At 43.6% G+C, this 22,590-nt stretch overlaps 1 protein-coding gene across 1 annotated transcript in view; it reads right to left on the bottom strand.

Annotated features, from left to right (window-relative positions):
* Window positions 1–447: 447 nt before the first annotated feature.
* syn2b (synapsin IIb) overlaps window positions 448–22,590 on the bottom strand; it is a 266,425-nt gene continuing 244,282 nt past the window's right edge. Inside the window, exons 7-13 of the mRNA XM_034166202.1 lie at window positions 14,946–15,088; window positions 14,625–14,699; window positions 13,911–14,013; window positions 11,797–11,973; window positions 6,985–7,051; window positions 1,522–2,401; window positions 448–1,218 (exon numbers count right to left, since the gene is read on the bottom strand). Of these exons, the coding sequence (XP_034022093.1) occupies window positions 1,065–1,218; window positions 1,522–2,401; window positions 6,985–7,051; window positions 11,797–11,973; window positions 13,911–14,013; window positions 14,625–14,699; window positions 14,946–15,088 (1,599 nt within the window). The 3' untranslated portion in view covers window positions 448–1,064. The remainder of the gene's footprint in view (window positions 1,219–1,521; window positions 2,402–6,984; window positions 7,052–11,796; window positions 11,974–13,910; window positions 14,014–14,624; window positions 14,700–14,945; window positions 15,089–22,590) is intronic.

The following is a 22,590-nucleotide window of genomic DNA, read 5'->3' as shown; positions in this document are numbered from 1 at the left end:
CACCAAGCTTGGTGGGATTATTACTTGGGCAGATATCTGGAGATGATTAACTTTTGGAGAGGACAGGGCAAAGATCAAGGTTAAGGCCAACAAAAATAAGGTGCAAAAAATGTATTCTCCGGACCCAATAGGGGTAGAGAGATGAGCTCAAGTTACAATCAATTAGCAAAATATTTCTAATTGATTGGTCACAAAGAAGTCATAAACGGAAGCCATGTTTGTTCAGAGCGCGCAGGGTTTTCTGTCAGCCCTCTGATGCTTTTCATTTTAATATTTTCTTCACAAGTCACTGCTGGAGGTTGATAAACTCCATTAATGCATCAGAAATGTGAATTAACCAATTGCAACCAAGTATGCAAATAACCAGGAGAGTGTAGATTCAGACAAGCAGACTGGGGGGGGGGGGGGTCTTGGGGCGTAATCAATTTGCTTAAATTGCATTTTTCACAGAGGGAGCAGGAGAAAATATATTCATTGGTTTTTAAGGTATTTTTCAGGGCCTATGGGGAAACGTGGAAAACTATATATTAAAATACATCATGTGCAACAATAATTTTTTAAAGTGCTGGAGAGTATCTTTAAAATTTGTATAAATCCAGGTACTGAATGAAAGAGTTATGTCACTGATGGAAGCAAATTCCAAAATGCGACTGGATATTTTTCTATTACTGGCTTATCTCCCTTATATAGTTATATACTTTATATATATTTACATTCTTTATGTAGGCTTTAATATACTTTTCGTACACATTATAAAGTCTTCATTAAACGTTCTCAAGGCAAAATATACAACTATTCTATTCGGTTCTATTCTCTAATCAATGACGTAACTCCTTCAGTCCAGTTATTCTGGCACAGAATCATGAACTGAATATCCAGGCCAGCAGATGTCACTGTTACTCACACAAAGAGGCAGAAATGTAGGAGGTGGGGCCAAGAACAGGGGCGGAAGGAGTACAGTACAGTTAACACACAAAATTTAATCTCAGACTGGTTCACATTTAATGTCAATCAAGTCATCACTGGCCAGAATCACACTGGAGCTGACTACAGCTTGGCTTCGTCTAATCGGAGAAAAGGCTGGCAAAGGACTTTCGTAGGTTGCGAATGGTCTCTGCCTTTGCTTCGTCTTGGCCATCGCCCCCCGAGCTTGAAACCCCACGGAAGAAAGAGGAGTCGCTGAAGGCATTGAAGGCATTGGTCAGGGACTGGGACTTACTGGGAAGGAAATTAGAAGAATGTGGGCGTGAGGTGGTGGGGAAAAAAGGGTCAGGAGAAAGGTAGGAGAGGCAGAAAAGAAGGAAGAAAAGGAGAAATAAAGAGAAAGTGGATTTCAAATACTGACAGACAAAGTTGCAGGAAGCAAGAAAGGAAATCAGGTGAAAAGCTGCACAGCTGAGATAAATACTGAGATTCTTAGCTGCCATGAAAGTGAAGCATATTCTTTGTAAAGACAGCAGATATTTAATGTAATGTCCTAAACACGTATGTTGCCATTAGCAGCAGCACTGGTGATCTTACTTCAGCAGAGGATGACTCTTTTGCTGCACTGGCTGTTCTTCCACAGGGGCCTGGGCCTCTGCTGGGGCCACGGCCGTTTCTGCTGGGACAGGCTCCGGGTTTGTTGGTGGGGAGGCTGGCTTGGCCTGAGACTGGACTTTAGCTGGAGACTGAGCTTTAGGTGAGGACTGGCTAGCTTTGGCCGGGGGTTGAGCCTGTGCTGGGCCAGGGGCCGCTGCAGTATTTGTGGCCTGAGCCGGCTCGGTGTCTTGGGCAGCAGGTTGGGGTTTGGGTGAGGCTCTGGGAGGTGGTGGAGTTTGAGGTTTTGGCTGGAGCTGCGGCTTGGAATTCCGGCGTACAGGAGGGATGGGCTTTGCAGGTGGGGTGGGTTTGGGAGGCAGCTCTTTTGGTTTGCCAGGGGATGCAGATGGGGAGGCCTGAGGCTGGGGCTTGGGTTGCTCTGTGGTAGGAGCTGAGGTTGGGGAAGAGGATGGAGCTGGGGCTGAGGCAGGAGGGGAGGCTGGGGCAGGGGGAGAGGCTGGAGCAGGGGCCGCGGCTTTGGTTGGGGGAGAGGCTGGAGCAGGAACCGCGGCTTTGGTTGGGGGAGAAGCTGGAGGTGGAATCACAGCTTTTGCTGGGGATGAAGGTGAAGCTTTAGCTGCAGCGGAAACAGAATCTGGTGCTGGTTTTGTGACTGATGGGGCTCTTGTCATCGGGGGAGGCCTCGGTACCGGGGGCTTTGTGACTGAGACAGCCTTCTGGACTGGCACTGGCTTCTGAGCTGGTCTCTGTGCTTGACTTGGACTAGGTTTCTGACCCTGGCTGGCTTTTGGTACTGGTTCATACGCTTTCTTAGCCGTCTCTGTAGATGGGTCCATACTATGTGATTTCACTGGCACACCTAAAAGATCAATTTAAACAGCGCAATTACATTATATGGATTGATATTTATTTATCAATGGAATGTAAAATATACAAGAAATATATAGGTTAAAAAAGACCCAGTATGCATTATTTTAGAGCAGCAGTTAGTTCCAAACCAATCATCTGTAAGACTCATCGAGAGAGCAAAACAGGACATGAAACAGGTCTACAGCTTTGTCTACATGCCCATTCACATCATGACCTCAGACATTTATAGAAACCCAAAACCAACAGAGAAGTTAACTGTAGAGAACAATTAAAGCAGGCGCTGAATGTTTAGGCTGTACTGACCAGCAGGGGGCAGCAGAACAGCAGTTAATAGAAAGCAATGGAGAGCAAATTCTATGCACAGTAACTCAAATGGCCAGTAGGTGGTAGTATTGTGAAAAGACAAGACAGTGAGATGAAGAAGAGTTGACTGTAAGAAAGAATCCAACAAAACCCATTATAGGGGGAAAAATTGCTAAATCAGACAATCACTCAAACACAGGCAATAAATCAACAAATCATGCAGTCAAAGTAATCAAGCAACTGTACATGCTGTGTTAAAAGGGGCAGGGCGGGGCAGGGATGAATTTCCAGTGACTGTGCAAAACAGCCTGAAAAGGAAATTCTAACACTATGTGGCAATATTATGATTGTTGTTTTAAACTGTTGGTAGGAAGTATCTTTGACCCATGAATTTCCCACATTGAAACATGAATGAAAATTCATCCCAGGCATTGTTAGAGTCATTGTGGTCACACGAATGGCAGCCGTGAGCCTTACGTTGTGTCAGAGTTTGTCATAAAGTATCCCAAAGGTTTGCTTGGGACTCACGACGCATTAAAAACCACAGAAAATACCATTTGTACAGAAAATATGTTTTAAGACATGACAAAATACAAAATTTGCTTGGATACAACTTTGAATTTGTATTTTCATAGCTACACAATGATGCTTTAAAATACCATCTGAGGACAGCAACATCCCCTCTCTACATGTGTGCGTTTGTGTGTGTGGGTTTTTTTGTTTTTTTTTGCTTGTGGATGGCGAATGTGAAAACTTGATAATGAATCTGAGTTCAGTTAAGTTTAGTGGTCAGATGTCCTTGCTTCCTGGAATAGTTGATTAAATTTTACTGGCGCATCACATCTGTCTTTTTATAGATCTTTATGCCATCACAAATGTCTATAATCTCCACTGAGGCTTCACCAAGACGTCTTGAATAATATTCACATAAATATGATGTAATGGTAGCAGCATGTGGCACATGATGTTTGTATCCAAACAGTTTCAAGATTCCCACGGATTATGATTTGCTGTTTGCAGTAAATCTGCATTTCAGACCCCGTATAATTGTATACTAGATGGTGGTGGGGGGGGGAAGATATTCTCCCATTTAGAGATGAAGTGCAATTTTGTTCATTGCGCATGAACAAAAGAGACATCAGGAATTCAACAAGCTGGATCCAAGCAAACAAGGATGATCGTGCAGAAAAAGAAGATGACAATTTGAAACATTTAACTACAGTTGTATGCAAAAGCTTGGGCACCCATGATAATTTTCATGATTTTCCTTTATAAATCATTGGTTGTCTGGATCAGAAATTTCAATTAAATATATCTTATAGCAGACGAACACACTGATATTTGAGAAGTGAAATGAAGTTTCTAGTATTTACAGAAAGTGCAATAATCATTTAAACAAAATTGGGCAGGTGCATAAATTTGGGCACCCTTGTCTTTTTATTGATTTGCATACATGTAGCACTAATTATTGGAACACAAAATTGATTTGGGAAGCTCACTGACCCTTGACCTCCTTACACAGGTTAATCCAATCATGAGAAAGGGTATTTAAGGTGGCCATTTGCAAATGTTTCCCCCTTTTGCATCTTTTCTCATGAGTGGCAACATGGGAGCCCCTAAACAACTCTCAAATGACCTCAAAACAAAGATTGTTCAACATCATGGTTTAGGACAAGGATACAAAAGCTATCTCAGAGATTTCAGCTGTCAGTTTCCACTGTGAGGAAATGGAAGACCGCAGGCACAGTACTAGTTAAGGCCCGAAGTGGCAGTCCAAGAAGATCTCAGATAAGCTGAAGCAAAGGATGGTGAGAACAGTCATAATCAACCCACAGACCTGCTCCAAAGACCTACAACATGATCTTGGTGCAGATAGTGTCTCTGTGCATCGTTCAACTATACAGCGCACTTTGCACAAGGACATGCTGTATTGGAGAGTAATGCAGAGGAAGCCATTGAGTCGCTTTAGGTATGCTAAAGCACATTTGGACAAGCCAGCTTCATTTTGGAATTAGGTGTTGTGGACTGATGAAACTAAAATTGAGTTATTTGGGTATAACAAGGGGCGGTATGCATGGCTGAAAAAAAACACAGCATTACAAGAAAAACGCTTGCTACCTACAGTAAAATTCGGAGGTGGTTCCATCATGCTGTGTGGCTGCTCAAAATCTACTAAGGCATTCATGCAGGGGAACAAGTACAACGTTCTGTAATGGCTATCTCAGTCCCCAGACCTGAATATTATTATTGAAAATCTGTGGTGTGATTTTAAGCGGGCTATGCATGCTTGAAAACCAACAAACCTGAGATGTTTTGGAAAGAAGAATGGTCCAAAATACCTTCAACCAGAATCCAGACTCTCATCGGAAGCTATAGGAAGTGTTTAGAGGCTGTTATTTCTGCAAAAGGAGGATCTACTAAATATTGATGTATTTTTTCTGTTGGGGTGCCCAAATTTATGCACCTGCATAATTTTGTTTAAAGAATTATTGCACACCTTCTGTAAATCCTATAAACTTAATTTCACTTCTCAAATATCACAGTGTTTGTCTGCTATATGATATATTTAACTGAAATTGCTGATCCAAACAACCAATGATTTATAAATGAAAATCATCAGGGGTACCAAACGTTTACATATAACTGTATGTATGTATGTGTATATATATATATATATATATATATATATATATATATATATATATATATATATATATATATATATATATATATATATATATATCTATCTATCTTGTAAAGAAACGTATGCATTATATACTGGATGAAACCACCTCGTCTCAGATCCAATAATATAAAACACAGAACAAAGATTCATTTACAACAACAAAACAACACTCAGCACTTATTCACAAATCATTCAGAACTCACAACAGGGTGTTTGTTCTCTGACAGAAAGGAAATTGAGCTGCTGACCAGAATGAAATTTGTACCATGACAAAATACGGGACTTAATAATGATAAGAGGCATTCAACATTTGGCCAACCTGCTCTCTATTTAGCTATATATATATATATATATGCATAGCTGTGTGTGTGGATGTGACAGACTGGTGTCATGTCCAGGGTGTATCCAGCCTCACGTCCTGTGATTGCTGTAATAAGCTCCAACCCCATGATCTGTGCCCCTTATTTGGAGTAATTGGGCATAGAAAATAGATGGATGGATATATAAAATGCAGTCTGAAAAAAGTAAGGTTCCCAGTTCAAAGACCACCCTGCCCTTTCTCCATGTAATGTGAAGTAACATCATGAAGGACTTTCAAGATAAAACATGTACCAATTCACCACAGCTGGATCTGCATGAATTCTTATTTTTTTAGGCACATATATGCTTAACAAAAATACCTCGTACACAAATATGATCAGTTGACTTTTTGTTTTTACATCATAATGATGTACATATGTCCCTAGTAAAGCAAATAATTACTGAAATTGCCAAACCATTAATATGTGATTTTTGAATATCTCTTATCAACATTCAGTGAATGTGTCTTATATTTAATGTAGATTAGATATTTTGACTAGAAATTAAACTTTTTTTTTTTTTTGCTGTGTGGAATAAAGGCAATGGCCACATCCATGACAAATTAGAAAGGTAACAATCATGCAAACACACAAACACCTGGCAACAAGCAACACACAAGCAAACACACTGTGTGTAAACCTGAACAACAGTCATTACTTTTAAAAGCGGTAATTTACTGCATTATTTTGGCTATGGCTCCATATATGGCTTTTACCAGGCACATTTAGTTTGAACACACCAGCCCTGAGCACAAACATCTCCACAGTACAAAACAAGCTAAAGCACAAATTCAGACCAATATGGCGCTGAGTGTCTTCTTAAAGGTCACAATTTAAAGAGACAGCAACCGACTACACAGCAACGAGTACTGCCAATAAGACACAAAACCAATCAGCAATGACAGACACAGTCGAGGATTACTCACAAACAACGCAATACTTTCAATAAAATGTACTTCTAATTATCTCAATTTGTGTCAAAACCATGTTTATATGCTGAGTTTCCAGAACCTCTTAAGAGTTACACTTCTATGCCATCTACGTATCCATTTCAAATGGTATTTTCACTCTTCCAAAAAGTGAAGTGATTAGTGATATGTTTTTGAAATTTAAGAGAGATTCTCATCCAGATGTGTGAGAGTGAAGAGTACCGCTGCTTTTCACAAAGTCTAATCTAGACCTGCTTCGACCCTAGAGGACAAGGGAGAGTTGTATTTAGACCACCTTGATGGTGAGAACGCTGGCCTGAAGTCCTGTTTGGATCTGCTGTTCCCTCTTTAGCAACACCACTCTAAGGAGAGAGAGAGAAAACGGGAAACACTGTCAGGGTGAATCAACTTAAAAACGTATCTTCAAATGCTGCCTTAAAACATACAGTGAGGAAAATAAGTATTTGAACACCCTGCGATTTTGCAAGTTCTCCCACTTAGAAATCATGGAGGAGTCTGAAATTTTCATCTTAGGGGAACGTCCACTGTGAGAGACAATCTAAAAAACAAACAAACAAACAAACAAAAAACAGAAATCACAATGTATGATTTTTTAATAATTTATTTGTATGTTACTGCTGCAAATAAGTATTTCAACACCTGTGAAAATCAGTGTTAATATTTGGTACAGTAGCCTTTGTTTGTAATTACAGAGGTCAAGGTTTCCTGTAGTTTTTCACCAGGTTTGCACACACTGCAGCAGGGATTTTGGCCCATTCCGCCACACAGATCTTCTCTAGATCAATCAGGTTACTGGGCTGTCGCTGAGAAACATGGAGTTTGAGCTCCCTCCAAAGATTTTATATTGGGTTTAGGTCTGGAGACTGGCTAGGCCACTCCAGAACCTTGATATGCTTCTTACGGAGCCACTCCTTGGTTATCCTGGCTGTGTGCTTCGGGTCATTGTCATGTTGGAAGACCCATCCATGACCCATCTTCAATGCTCTAACTGAGGGAAGGAGGTTGTTCCCCAAAATCTCGCAATACATGGCCCTGGTCATCCTCTCCTTAATACAGTGCAGTCGTCCTGTCCCATGTGCAGAAAAACAGCCCCAAAGCATGATGGTTCCACCCCCATGCTTCACAGTAGGGACAGTGTTTTTAGGATGGTACTCAGCATTCTTCTTCCTCCAAACATGGCGAGTGGAATTAAGACCAAAAAGTTCTATTTTGATCTTATCTGACCACATAACTTTCTCCCATGACTCCTCTGGATCATCCAAATCAGAGGTCTCAAACCGGTTCCAGAAAGGGCCGAGAGGGTGCAGGCTTTCTGTGCAACCACCCACTCCAGCACGTGATTTCACTGATTAACATCACTTTGAGCAGGTGGAATCAGTTAATCAGTGAAATCACCTGCTGGAGTGAGTGGTTGCACAGAAAGCCTGCACCCTCTCGGCCCTTTCTGGAACCAGTTTGAGACCTCTGATCGAAATGGTCATGGGCAAACTTAAGACGGGCCTGGACGTGTGCTGATTTAAGCAGGGGAACCTTCCGTGCCATGCATGATTTTAACCCATGACATCTTAGTGTATTACCCACAGTAACCTTGGAAACAGTGGTGCCAGCTCTCTTCGTGTCATTGACCAGCTCCTCCCGTGCAGTTCTGGGCTGATTCCTCACCTTTCTTAGGATCATTGATACGCCACGAGGTAGGATCTTGCATGGAGCTCCAGTCCGAGGGAGATTGACAGTCATGTTTAGCTTCTTCCATTTTCTAATAAGTGCTCCAACAGTTGATCTTTTTTCACCAAGCTGCTTGGCAATTGCCACGTAGCCCTTTCCAGCCTTGTGGAGGTCTACAATGTTGTCTCTGGTGTTTTTGGACAGCTCTTTGGTCTTAGCCACTTTAGTAGTTGGAGTCTTACTGATTGTGTGGGGTGGACAGGTGCCTTTATGCAGCTAACGACCTCAAATATGTGCTTTTAATTTGGAATAATAAGTGGAGTGGAGGTGGACTTTTTAGAGGCGGACTAGCAGCTCTATGAGGGCCAGAATTTCTGCTGATTGGCAGGTGTTGAAATACTTATTTGCAGCAGTAACATGCAAATAAATTATTAAAAAATCATACATTGTGATTTCCGGATTTTTTTTTTTTTTGGATTATGTCTCTCACAGTGGACATGCACCTAAGATGAAAATTTCAGACCCCTCCATGATTTCTAAGTGGGAGAACTTGCAAAATTGCAGGGTGTTCAAATACTTATTTTCCTCACTGGCAACTTATATAACATTTTCAGTGAAGAATTGGTGATGCTGATTTTTGGTGAGGGCGGCCAGCGACAATATATAATGTTGATAATGATAATGCTGATTCATTTCTTCATCTAGCTAGCTGTTTGTTCACGTGAGGTCTGATTTTAAGGTATCATTATGAATATACAAAATGGACAAGCACCCCGATACTTGGTCAGTCTACTTACTGTACAGCTTATGTTCTCATTGTTACAACTGCTTACAATCAATGTGCTCTGCCTTCTTCGGATCAAGGACTGCAGTGTGGTGTAAAGGTAAAGAAGAAGTCAGCAGGTCACAGAGCATTTTCTTATCCTGCACCCTTTTTTTTGGATGTTTGCTCATTGAGCCAGAAGGCAAGAGTCTTGACTAACCACTCAGTTTATGCTCCTATCGTCATCCAATTAGAAAGGTCTTGTCTCAGAGTGATGCTGAAAAACTAATTCATGCATTTATTTCCTCTAGGCTGGACTATTGTAATTCATTATTATCAGGTTGTCCTAAAAGTTCCCTGAAAAGCCTTCAGTTAATTCAAAATGCTGCAGCTAGAGTACTAACGGGGACTAGAAGGAGAGAGCATATCTCACCCATATTGGCCTCTCTTCATTGGCTTCCTGTTAATTCTAGAATAGAATTTAAAATTCTTCTTCTTACTTATAAGGTTTTGAATAATCAGGTCCCATCTTATCTTAGGGACCTCGTAGTACCATATCACCCCAATAGAGCGCTTCGCTCTCAGACTGCAGGCTTACTTGTAGTTCCTAGGGTTTGTAAGAGTAGAATGGGAGGCAGAGCCTTCAGCTTTCAGGCTCCTCTCCTGTGAAACCAGCTCCCAATTCAGATCAGGGAGACAGACACCCTCTCTACTTTTAAGATTAGGCTTAAAACTTTCCTTTTTGCTAAAGCTTATAGTTAGGGCTGGATCGGGTGACCCTGAACCATCCCTTAGTTATGCTGCTATAGACGTAGACTGCTGGGGGGTTCCCATGATGCACTGTTTCTTTCTCTTTTTGCTCTGTATGCACCACTCTGCATTTAATCATTAGTGATCGATCTCTGCTCCCCTCCACAGCATGTCTTTTTCCTGGTTCTCTCCCTCAGCCCCAAACAGTCCCAGCAGAAGACTGCCCCTCCCTGAGCCTGGTTCTGCTGGAGGTTTCTTCCTGTTAAAAGGGAGTTTTTCCTTCCCACTGTAGCCAAGTGCTTGCTCACAGGGGGTCGTTTTGACCGTTGGGGTTTTACGTAATTATTGTATGGCCTTGCCTTACAATATAAAACGCCTTGGGGCAACTGTTTGTTGTGATTTGGCGCTATATAAAAAATTGATTGATTGATTGATTGATCCATCATCATAAATTTTGGGTAATGAGCGAAACAACAAAGTCACGGATACAAGTGGTGGAAATGAGGTTTCTCCATTGGAGATCTGGGTTTACACTCAGACAGGGTGAGAACCTAGAATATCCAGCACTGACTCGGACTACAGCTACTGCTTCTTTGCATCGAAAGGAGGCAGCTGAGGTAGTTCGGGCATGTGGTGAGGATGCCTCCTGGGCGACTCCATAAACAGGTCTTTCAAACACTTCCAACCAGGAGGTGGCCCCGGGGAAGACCAGGACACATTGCAGGGAATATATTTCCCATATGGATTGGGAATGCCTTGGGATCCTGCAGGAAGAGTTAGAAGTCTTGGCTAAGGACAGGGAAGTGTGGGATAAGCTTCCTGCCACCTTGACCTGGACCTGGATAAGCAACACAAAATTAATGAATGAATGAGTTTGTCCATTGTGATGAACAGTCAGATTCTCTTCTAAATGCAGGTTAAAGACTCATTTGTTTTCTGTTTCTTCTAAGTGGACTTAGTTGTGATGAATCAATTTTTCTCCTTTAGCTTCAGTGATTGCCATGAATATTAGGAGAGAGTTTCAGTCTCATCGCATCCAATTTTTGGGAAATGTTGGCGAAGAGTGGGATTGGGTTGCTGGTGAACATTTTAGCATATTGTTTGCTAGTTTGCTACCTTTTGATGGTGTTCATGCGAATGGATATTCTGGCAGATTCTTCTAGGATATAAATTCTGCAGTGTTCATCTCTGTTTGGACGTTCCCTCAGCATGTTATCAACCTTCCATGTCATCAGTCAAACTCGGCGGCTCCATATTGGCCATAATCCCAAGAAAGGATGCAGGTCAGGGCCATTTATGCAAAGTCCTCATCACTCACCGTGTCATGGAGGCCCCTGAGTGGCTGCAAGCAGCTATGAAATGTTCAAAAAAAATTTGTCACCCTCTTGTTGCCTTTCTGACAAATTGTGACAACACACAGCAGCTATTAGTAAGCTTGTAATAAGTTCTGGTAGACCTGTAGTCCACCGTGGGTGGAAAGGCTCCACAATGGACTAATTAACTCACCCACTCATCTACATTTTTGCTGTCCAAACCCTAAGCTTGTACCAGTGCTGAAAATATCCTTGATTCAGTGTAATGAGAGCAAACACGACTATGTGTGAAGAAGATTTTATAAGTTTGACAGCTTGTTTTGATATACATATGAAGCAGCACAATGCTTAATGAAAATTTGGGATGTGGACACAGTCTTTTGTTGCAAAGGTCCAAACATGCATTTAAATGAATTTATGCAGACGCATACAAAGCATCTGTAAACCCGATTTGTACAATATGTCTTCATCAATCATCTGCCACCTACTGCACCGCCACACAACATTACAGACTAACTGATACCTGCCAGTGTGACTTAGTCTGCGTCTGGCACTGATCCTGAGTGTGGCATACGTGTGGATTATTTGATAGAACCTGTTGGGGCTGCATAGTGGTTGGCTTTTGGCCTTGAGGGGAGCGCGCAGGTGACTGTGCAGCAGTAGACATCTTGGCAGCCAGTGCTTGGTTCATCTTAGCCAGCACCACCTCTGAGATGAGCTGGCGGTCCTCTGCCTGGTGATCACCAATTAGCTGCATAGATGAACCCACAACCTGGACGCGAGATACACAGATGTTATTTCAGTACAAAATGAATGCTCTATGGTGATAAAAGTGTGTAACTAATCACACAGGCAAACAAAAGGCAGCTCTATGCTGCAGATTACTGGTTCACATAAATTCATAGGTTTATTTTATGTTAATTATTCTCCCCAGTAGAAAAGGCACCAGTAATTTCCTCAATATTGACAAGCTTCAAATGAAGCAAATTGCCTTTAATCGTAACAACACGAGTCAGTGTCTGTACAGTCAGTGAAGGCCAAATGAAACTTCAAAGCACAGTGTACTGCAGCTTGTTTTGAGCTGTTTTAAAAAACAGACTGCCATCTGGTGGGCTCAGTAAAAGCAACGTATATTCCTTAAAGCCTCATTTAGCCATAACTATGTAGAGTCCCATTCAAATTCACCCTCCCCTTTCCATTATATATATATATATATATATATATATATATATATATATATATATATATATATATATATATATATATATATATATATATATATATATGACGCGCGAAGCCTCCGCGCGGCTTTCCATGACAAAATCTCTTGTTAAAAGTGAAATCTGCCGGAAAATGGCTGATGTCCAGCTCTTGTGATAACCAGAGAAATTGCACACGATGGTCCCGGATCCATATAGCCATCCGTTTAGAAATGAAATGGTCGTTTCAGCCTGTCGATCGTGGCTCGGAGCGCGGCGCGCCGTGCGCCATTGTGGGCCGTCCTTAAAGCGGTAGTAACACTCCTTAATCTCTGTGAAGCCCATAAAATTTTCACCGAAAGCCATGTGAATTTTCTGAATGGTTTCCAGCTGCCTGTCTCTAACAGTTTCTGAAATAATTCTGATGGAACAAAGCCCAAATCATTCCGCCATTTCCTCGCAATGAAAAAACGACGAGAGGGGTGGACCAGTGCTCACTCAAAGCCTGCCCACAGGCGAATGACGCAACCGACAGGCGTGAAAAAACTCACGCATGCGCACGAAGGTTCAAGCTCGGCTGACGTAAAAACATATGAATCAAATCCATATATTTTTTGCATAAAATAAAAAGGTCAGATACTTTTCTCACAGACCTCGTATATATATATATATATATATATATATATATATATATATATATATATATATATATATATATATATATATAAAATTCCTTCTTCCTTAAGACCTTCTTGCATCTTCATCATGGTTCTCACTGGCTTGTGGTATTCCCAGGTACTTGTAGCTGTCCTGTATTTTGTTATCCTACCTTCTGGCAACTCTACGCCCTCAGTCTATCACCTTTCCTCTCTTTGCCACCATTTGGCCACACTTATCCAATCCAAATGGCATCCCGATATCCTTTCTGTGGATCCTGGTATGGTGGACTATTGACCTAGGCAGAGTTTTAGCTCCCTGAGTGTCCTTGTAAGTAGGCTAAATGTAAACTTTCAATAATTTTATTCCAACAGTACTACAGACTACAATGATTCAGTTGGGACCGTGGCCTGTGTCAATAACGCATTAAACATATGAAGCAGCACATTGTTCTTGCCTCCAATGCATCCAAAAGCCACATCAACACATTATTGTTTAACTCAGTCCTCAAGATTGTTCCACTGTGTGAGCCATAGATTAATTGCAAAGATTATATAAGTGTGATTTTGTGTCATGGCAACTTGACTATAAAGCTGATAAAAGTCACAGTCTGTTTTGAAGAAATACAGAGACTATGCTATTGGACAAGAAGCTATTGTTTGCCTTCCACTGTGGTTTAATAAAGTCAGAATTTTTTTAAGGATCTCTTCTGAGCTCAAAAATGTCCATCCATCCATCCATCCATCCATCCATCCATCCATCCATCCATCCATCCATCCATCCATCCATCCATCCATCCATCCATCCATCCATCCATCCATCCATCCATCCATCCATCGGTTTTTTTCCTCACCTCAATAATGTAGTCATTACCATCTTTGCCACAAATGGCTTTGACAGCACAGATATCCAGCCCTCCAAATATCTCAGAGCAGGTATCTACCCACAGCTTATACCTGTCACAGAGAAACATTCCATAAACAGCATATTCTATCTCTCTCTCTCTCTCTCTCTCTCTCTCTGTCTGTTGGTAAAAGCACTGGGCTCAGCTGACCTTGGCCTTTGACTTTGATTTTTAACCAATTTTTCTCAAATTGTTTTGTTCCTGGTTAATTCTCAATCATAGGGCAGCCTATGATTGACAGCCTTATTCAAGGGCAGCCTATGTGTAAAAATAGACAAATGGCCCTAGAAGTCTTAAATGTACTTTTCCCTTTATCATTAATAATGATTGATCGTGCCAGTGCCTCCACACTCAGGTCAGAGGTGCAGATGCATCAGCATTCGCACTCAAAAAAATAACCACACTCTCTAAATCTTGAGTGCAATCCAGTTTTGTCCGTGCACGCTGAGGCTGACTCTGTGATAGTTTATAACCAATCACACATCAGCTCAGCTCCCTCTGTACATCTCACATATAGGAACTGACTTCTAAGTTAATCTATTTGTCTAAAACGCATTCCAGTGGATGACTTTAATGCGCGGGCACATTCTGACCAGCTGTGACATAACACGAGTGACACATGTAACATAACGGCAGTGGCAGTAATGTGGACACGGGGCTCACTTGTCAGTCATGGCCACTTGTTCCAACATGGCAGATCCAGTGTTGCTCTTCCAATTACCAGAGATGGATGTCCTCCTGGAAAAGAAGGCCAAATGATGCATTAAATTATTACTGACACTCACAAATTACGAACACAGGTGATAAAAGGCATCAAAGCGTGGATGCTTACAAGAGCACCTTGTCACTGAGACCAGCTAAAGCGCTCACAGAACAAGTGCCGTCAAGCTGAATAAAAAGAACTCATCTATATGGAAAATAAAATCCTTAAGAAATTATGCCTAATGAAACAAAAAAAAGAAAAGAAAAAGAAAAAACCCTCACATGTAAGCTTTGTAGTCGGTGCCGATTTTCTGGACTCTGATGTCGTATTTGGAGTCGACAAACGGCTCTGTGGTGCAGTACGTCTGAGTGATGGCCACCACACTTGCAATGTCTTGGAAGTCACTCACATTGTCCACTTTGACCTATGGAGGCACAACGTATGTTGAATACATTTAATAAACTGCTAGAGTTCTCTGTACATGACATTGATTAACTTGTATTTTTTAAAAATCTCTATAACCTTTCTGCAGACCCACATAGTGCTGCACAGGAAACTGTAACATCATCATTTAAAAATAATAGAAACAGTCAACATACATGCACCTTCAAACTTAAACAAGGTAAATCCCTGATACACTTAGGAGATCAAGTATCACAGGGTCTTGTTCAGAAGTGTGTGTAAGATGGAGTGTGAGGTCGATAGATGGATTGGCTGTACCGGACTGTCGTTGTGAAGAAAGAGCTGAACTAGAAGGTGAGACTCCTGTCCTCACCTGTGGTCATGAGCTTTGGGTAATGAAGATCACGTGATACAAGTGGCAGAAATGATGTTCCTCTGTCAGGTATCCAGACTTACCCTACGGTCACATTAGCTCCAAGCAATAGTAAGCGACTGAGGCAAAGTGACAACTTGCTATTCATTTACAAACAGAATGGGTGTTTTGCAGCTGTCTATTTTATGCAAATGCATAGCGACGCCAAATGACGAATGCCCATTCGAGTTAATAGCCAGCATGACATCAGGTGGTTGTCTGCTCAAACAAAATAATCCAAGATGGTGGCATACACTCCCAAACAGCTGTTTTTGGTATAAATCTGTTTCTCATGTGTTGATAAGAGATAAGACTTTATTGATCTCACAGTGGATAAATTCACATTACGTCAGCTCTTAAGGAAAACACACATGATGGGTGTGAGTAGAGGAAAATGTGCATCAAACAGCATGTGCAAGGATAAGCAATAATAATAGTACTTGTAACAATACAATAAAATAAGAAAATGAGGTAGAAATAGAAATAGAATATGTATATACAGTATATATACATACACACACACACACACATATATACTTACAAGGTCTGTTAGAAAAGTATCTGACCTTTTTATTTTTTGCAAAGACCTGATGGATTTGAATCACGTGTGCTTGCATGAGCAAACCTTGAACCTTCGTGCGCATGCGTGAATTTTTTCACGCCTGTCGACTTGCGTCATTTGCTGGTAAGCAGCCTTTGTGTGAGGATGGGAGTAGTCTCTCGTCAGATTTTCTTTGCAAGGAAAATGGTGGAACGACTGGAGCAGCACGACTGCATCAAATTTTACCAGAAACTGGGTGACAGCCAGGTGGAAACCATTTGGATTATTCAGACGGCTTTTGGTGACGATGCTATGGGCATCACACAGATTAAGGAGCGGTACAACCAGTTTAAAGATGTCCGCACAATGGTGGAGAGCGCGCCACGCTCCGGTTGGCCACTAACATGCTGAAATGACCAGATCATTTCCAAAGTGAACGCTGTGGTGTTGCGGGACCGTCGTGCGACTATCCGAGAAATTGTGGAAGAGGTGGACATCAGCACTTTTTCGGCACATTCCACTGTGACAGAAGATTTGGCCATGAAAAGAGTTGCAGCGAAATTCATGCCGATGGCTTCTGCACGAAGCTGATGGCGGAGCAAAAGCGCCTTCGTGTTGAAGTCTCACAGGACATGTTGTGACATGCCCACCTCTTCCACAATTTCTCGGATAGTCACACGACTGAAAAGCCACCAAAAGCCGTCTGAATCTTCCGAATGGTGGAAGAGGTGGGCATGTCACAACATGTCCTGTGAGACTTCAACACGAAGGCGCTTTTGCTCCGCCATCAGCTTCGTGCCAAAGCCATCGGCATGAATTTCGCTGCAAACCCCTGAAATGATTTACAAGACATCTCATGGCAATGTTAGCGTGAATGCCCCAGGAATGTCTATCAAGTGTCAATGCCAGCTGCTTGTCATCATCGTCTGTAGCTAATGTGACTGTAGGGTTAGATTAGACTCTGGGACAGCATGAGAAGTTAAAAAAATCAGAAAGGGACACTGAGTAGAGCCGCTGTTTCTTCGCATTGAAATGAGCCAGCTGAGATGGTTCAGGCATCTGGCGAGGATGTCCCCTGGTCATCCTCAACTCAAGGGAGTTTTTCCTTCCCACTGTGGCCAAGTGCTTGCTCATAGGGGGTCGTTTTGACCGTTGGGGTTTTTCATAATTATTGTATGGCCTTGCCTTGCAATGTGGAGCGCCTTGGGGCAACTGTTTGTTGTGATTTGGCGCTATATAAGAAAAAAGTTGATTGATTGATTGATCTCCCTAGCATGTCCAACGTGAAGGAGGCATCTGGAAGACCCAGGACACACCCGAGAGATAATATCTCCCAGCTGCCTTGGGAATGCTTCGGAACATAGGAAGAGTTAGAGGACTTGACTGTGGATAGGGAAGTATGGGATGAGTTGCTTGGTGTACTGCCACCGCAACCTAGTTGCAGATAAGTGGCAGAAAACAAACGAATGAATAAAAACAAATCCCTCTTTTTAATGCTTTGTTTTTGTATTGAAACTTTTGTCAAACCATTTGCACCATACAGGGGTGTAGTCAGGATTTTTTTTAATTAAAAAATTGTTAAAGTTATTTTATTTTAATTTATTTATTGCAGGGGTACCATTGTAATATTTTAAGTAACATTTTAATATTTTGGGCTTTTTAACACAGTCAGTGTTTTTCTTAACAAACAGTCTCAGAGAATTTTGAGCACTTTGGGAGAGTGGATCATTTTCTTCAGTAATTAATTTATTCATTCATTTTTGGAACCATGTTATTCTATGGTTATTCCGCCCTCCTGTGGGTTCACCACCTGCAGAGGGGGCCACGGGGGTCGGGTGCAGAGAGGATTGGGTGGCGGTCGAGGGCAGGTGGCCCGGCGGCCCGGTCCATGCTCACAGCTCCTGGCTGTTGGTACGTGGAATGTCACCTCGCTGAGAGGGAAGAAGCCTGAGCTTGTGCGGGAGGTTGAGAGATACCGACTAGAGATAGTCGGGCTCACCTCCACTCACAGCTTGGGCTCTGGTACCCAACTCCTGGAGAGGGGCTGGACGCTTCATTTTTCTGGCGTTGCCCACAGGGAGAGGCAGAGAGCTGGGGTCGCATTGCTTATTGCTCCCCAGCTCAGTCGCCATGTGTTGGAGTTTACTCCAGTGAATGAGAGGGTCGCGTCCCTACGCCTTCGGGTCGGGGACAGGTCTCTCACCGTTGTCTCTGCCTACGGGCCGAGCAGCAGTGCAGAGTACCCGACCTTCTTGGAGTCCCTGGGAGGGGTACTAGATAGCGCTCCGACTGGGGACTCCATTGTTCTCCTGGGGGATTTCAACGCCCACGTGGGCGGCGACAGTGAGACCTGGAGTGGGGTGATCGGGAAGCACGGCCTCCCCGATCTGAACCCGAGTGGTGTTCAGTTGTTGGACTTCTGTGCTAGTCACAGTTTGTCCATCACAAACACCATGTTCGAGCACAAGGGTGTCCATAAGTGCACGTGGCACCAGGACACCCTGAGCCGGAGGTCAATGATCGACTTTGTAGTCGTATCATCTGACCTTCGGCCACGTGTCTCGGACACTCGAGTGAAGAGAGGGGCAGAGCTGTCGACCGATCACCACCTGGTGGTGAACTGGATCCGCTGGGAGTGGAGGAAGCCGGTCAGACCTGGCAGGCCCAAATGTATCGTGAGGGTCTGCTGGGAACGACTGGCAGAACCCTCTGTCAGCGAGGTCTTCAACTTCCACCTCTGGGAGAGCTTCTCCCAGATCCCAGGGGAGGGTGGAGACATGGAGTCTGAGTGGACCATGTTCTCCACCTCCATTGTTGATGCGGCCGCTCGTAGCTGTGGTCACAAGGTCTCTGGTGCCTGTCGCGGCGGCAATCCCCGAACCCAGTGGTGGACGCCGGAAGTAAGGGATGCTGTCAAGCTGAAGAAGGAGTCCTACTTGTCTTTGTTGGTAGGTGGGACCCCGGAGGCAGCTGACAGGTACCAGCAGGCCAAGCGTGCCGCAGCCCGTGTGGTCACAGAGGCAAAAACTCAGGTCTGGGAGGAGTTCGGGGAGGCCATGGAGGAGGACTATCGGTCAGCCTCGAAGAGATTCTGGCAAACCGTCCGTCGCCTCAGGAGGTGGAAGCAGCTCTCTACCAGCACTGTTTACGGTGCGGGTGGGGAGCTGGTGACCCTGACTGGGGATGTTGTCGGGCGGTGGAAGGAATACTTCCAGGATCTTCTCAATCCCATCATCACGTCTTCCGAAGAGGAAGCAGAGATTGGGGACTCCGAGGCGGACTCATCCATTACCCAGGCTGAAGTCACCGAGGTGGTTAGAAAGCTCCTCAGTGGCAAGGCTCCTGGGGTGGATGAAATCCGTCCTGAGTACCTTAAGTCTCTGGATGTTGTTGGACTGTATTGGCTGACACGCCTCTGCAACATCGCGTGGCGATCGGGGACAGTGCCTCTGGATTGGCAGACCGGGGTGGTGGTCCCTCTGTTTAAGAAGGGGACCGAGGGTGTGTTCCAACTATAGGGGGATCACACTCCTCAGCCTCCCCGGTAAGGTCTATTCCAGAGTACTGGAGAGGAGAATTCGACCGATGGTCGAACTTCGAATTCAGGAGGAGCAGTGTGGTTTTCGGCCTGGTCGCGGCACACTGGACCAGCTCTACACGCTCCATTGGGTGCTCGAGGGTTCATGAGAGTTCGCCCAACCAGTCCACATGTGTTTTGTGGATCTGGAGAAGGCGTTCGACCATGTCCCTCGGGGAACCCTGTGGGGGGTGCTCCGGGAGTACGGGGTCCAGGGTCCTTCGCTAAGGGCTATCCGGTCCCTGTACGACCGCAGCAGGAGCTTGGTTCGCATTGCCGGTAGTAAGTCAAACCTGTTTCCAGTGCACGTTGGCCTTCTTCAGGGCTGCCCTTTGTCACCGGTTCTGTTCATTATTTTTATGGACAGAATTTCTAGGCACAGCCAGGGTGTAGAGGGGGTCTGGTTTGGGAACCACAGAATCTCATCTCTGCTGTTTGCGGACGATGTGGTTCTGTTGGCTTCGTCAAATCAGGACCTTCAGCGTGCACTGGGGCGGTTTGCAGCCGAGTGTGAAGCATCCGGGATGAAAATTAGTGTCTCCAAATCTGAGGCCATGGTTCTCGACCGGAAAAAGGTGCTTTGCCCTCTTCAGGTCAGTGGAGTGTCCTTGCCTCAAGTGGAGGAGTTTAAGTATCTCAGGGTCTTGTTCACGAGTGAGGGACAGATGGAGCGTGAGATCGATAGACGGATCGGTGCAGCGTCTGCAGTGATGCGTCGCTGTATCGGACCGTCGTGGTGAAGAGAGAGCTGAGTAGGGGGGCAAAGCTCTCGATTTACCCATCGATCTACGTTCCAATCCTCACCTATGGTCATGAGATTTGGCTCATGACCGAAAGAACGATATCGTGAGTACAAGCGGCCGAGATGAGTTTCCTCCGCAGGGTGGCTGGGCGCTCCCTTAGAGATAGGGTGAGGAGCTCGGTCACTCGGGAGGAGCTCGGAGTCGAGCCGCTGCTCCTCCACATCGAAAGTTGAGGTGGCTCGGGCAACTTTTCCGGATGCCCCCTGGACGCCTCGCTGGAGAGGTGTTCCGGGCACGTCCCATTGGGAGGAGGCCCCGGGGAAGACCCAGGACACGCTGGAGGAACTACATCTCTCGGCTGGTTTGGGAATGCCTTGGGGTTCCCCCGGAGGAGCTGGGGGAGGTGTGTGTGGAACAGGAGGTCTGGGCGGCTTTGCTTGAGCTGCTGCCCCTGCGACCCGACTCCGGATAAAGCGGAAGAAAATGGATGGATGGATGTTATTCCAATTTAGAGTAATGGGGGCAGGAGCCTATCCCAGCAGTCACTGGGTAAAATGCAGGGTACACTCCTAGGCCGCAGCTGTTTCATTACCCGAGGCCATCAAATACCATCGGGTATTGTGAAGACTTTGCGTCCATCCACCCGTCCGTCTGTCAGTGCTCAGCAGCATAAGTCCAGCCCTGTTACTGCCAGAGTCTTCAAACTGACAGGGACAGGGACTCAGACCTTGGACAAGTTTAGGAATGGCTAACTTTGACCTATTTTAATAGGTATTTTAAGAGGTTAAAAAGTAACATTCTGTTTTAATCTGTTCCATTTTTTTTTGAGTGGTGGATGGAACAGCCAACCAGAGTTGAGTGCTGCCGTGACGTTAGTGGCAGGTCTTTCTAAAAAACTTAATTTATGTTTTTATATAACATGTTTCTCATATATTCTGCAACAGTTAGCATGAAATAAACACCTCTAAAACTGAAAATGATGTTTTTGGAACCTAATAACACCTCTGAAGTCATTCACAAGACATTTGGCGGATGTTAGCGTGACATCATAGGCTGGTAAGTAGCTGCAAACTTTGTTTTGTTTGTGTGTAAATATAACCTCTTGTCATATATTATGTAAAAGCTAGGGAGAAATGAACACTTCTAAAACTGAAAATGTTTTTGTAACCTGATAACACCTCTAGAGTGACTTCAATAACATTTTGTGGACGTCAACGTGCAGGCTAACTTCCGCTAACTCAAAGCTAACTTCCACTCTTGTCAAAAGCTCATAAACGTCAATAATGTTTATGATTGACTGATTGATAGAGGGGCTTTATTGAAGATGTACAAATTGTAAGTAAGACAATGTGATCTTAATAATTAATGTAAACATATATATATATATATATATATATATATATATACATATATATATATATATATATATATATATATATATACATATATATATATATATATATATATATATATATATATATATATATATATATGTATGTATATATATATCAATATATATATATATGTATGTATGTCAAAGTAGAGTTTGCGATTTGGTCGAAATTGGAGATTCCACCAGCAGAGACACCGATCGGACAATCTACTAGTAGAGTCTCCGATCTCAGAATCTACTGACAGAAGCTCAGTAGAGACTAGTACAGTTCCCAATCGGGGTCTCTACTAGAGACTCTGATCGGGAACTGTACTAGTAGAGTCTCTGATCGGACAATCTACTAGTAGAGTTTCTGTTAATTACAAGTTCTTACTTACTCACTGTGATCACTTGGCTCTAATGCGAAGTTGATGTGACAGATATTTTTCTAATTTCCACAATAAGGTATTGCTGTCATTCTATGTCAGTGGCGGATGCTGGTCTTTCAAGGAGGGGAAGCTCAATTTCGGCCTACATCATAAAATGTGTCGGTTTATTTATACGTAAATCTGTTCCTTAAATCCTCTGTTCCTTTTCAAGAAAATGATCTGTGACCCTGTCGTACCAACAAGGTGTCTTTTCCAGGGACTTGACTAGTGTCCTCTCAATGGCCAGCAGAGGTAGGCTGCTTAAACGGCCTTGGCCCATGGTGTTGCGGGTGTAAGACTTGAACCGCTTTAAACAGGAGAAGCTCCACTCTACACCTGCAGATGTAGCTCCAATCGTTGCCACTAATGACAATAGTTTGTACACCTGAGGCATTGCACTGTCCAACTCCATGTCTTTCAGAAACAGCAAGAAATCACATAGCTTTCCCCT

The sequence above is a fragment of the Thalassophryne amazonica genome, chromosome 3 (assembly GCF_902500255.1).
Source record: "Thalassophryne amazonica chromosome 3, fThaAma1.1, whole genome shotgun sequence".
In the NCBI taxonomy this organism is placed as follows: domain Eukaryota; kingdom Metazoa; phylum Chordata; class Actinopteri; order Batrachoidiformes; family Batrachoididae; genus Thalassophryne; species Thalassophryne amazonica.
This window is presented reverse-complemented; position numbering and strand designations above follow the sequence as displayed.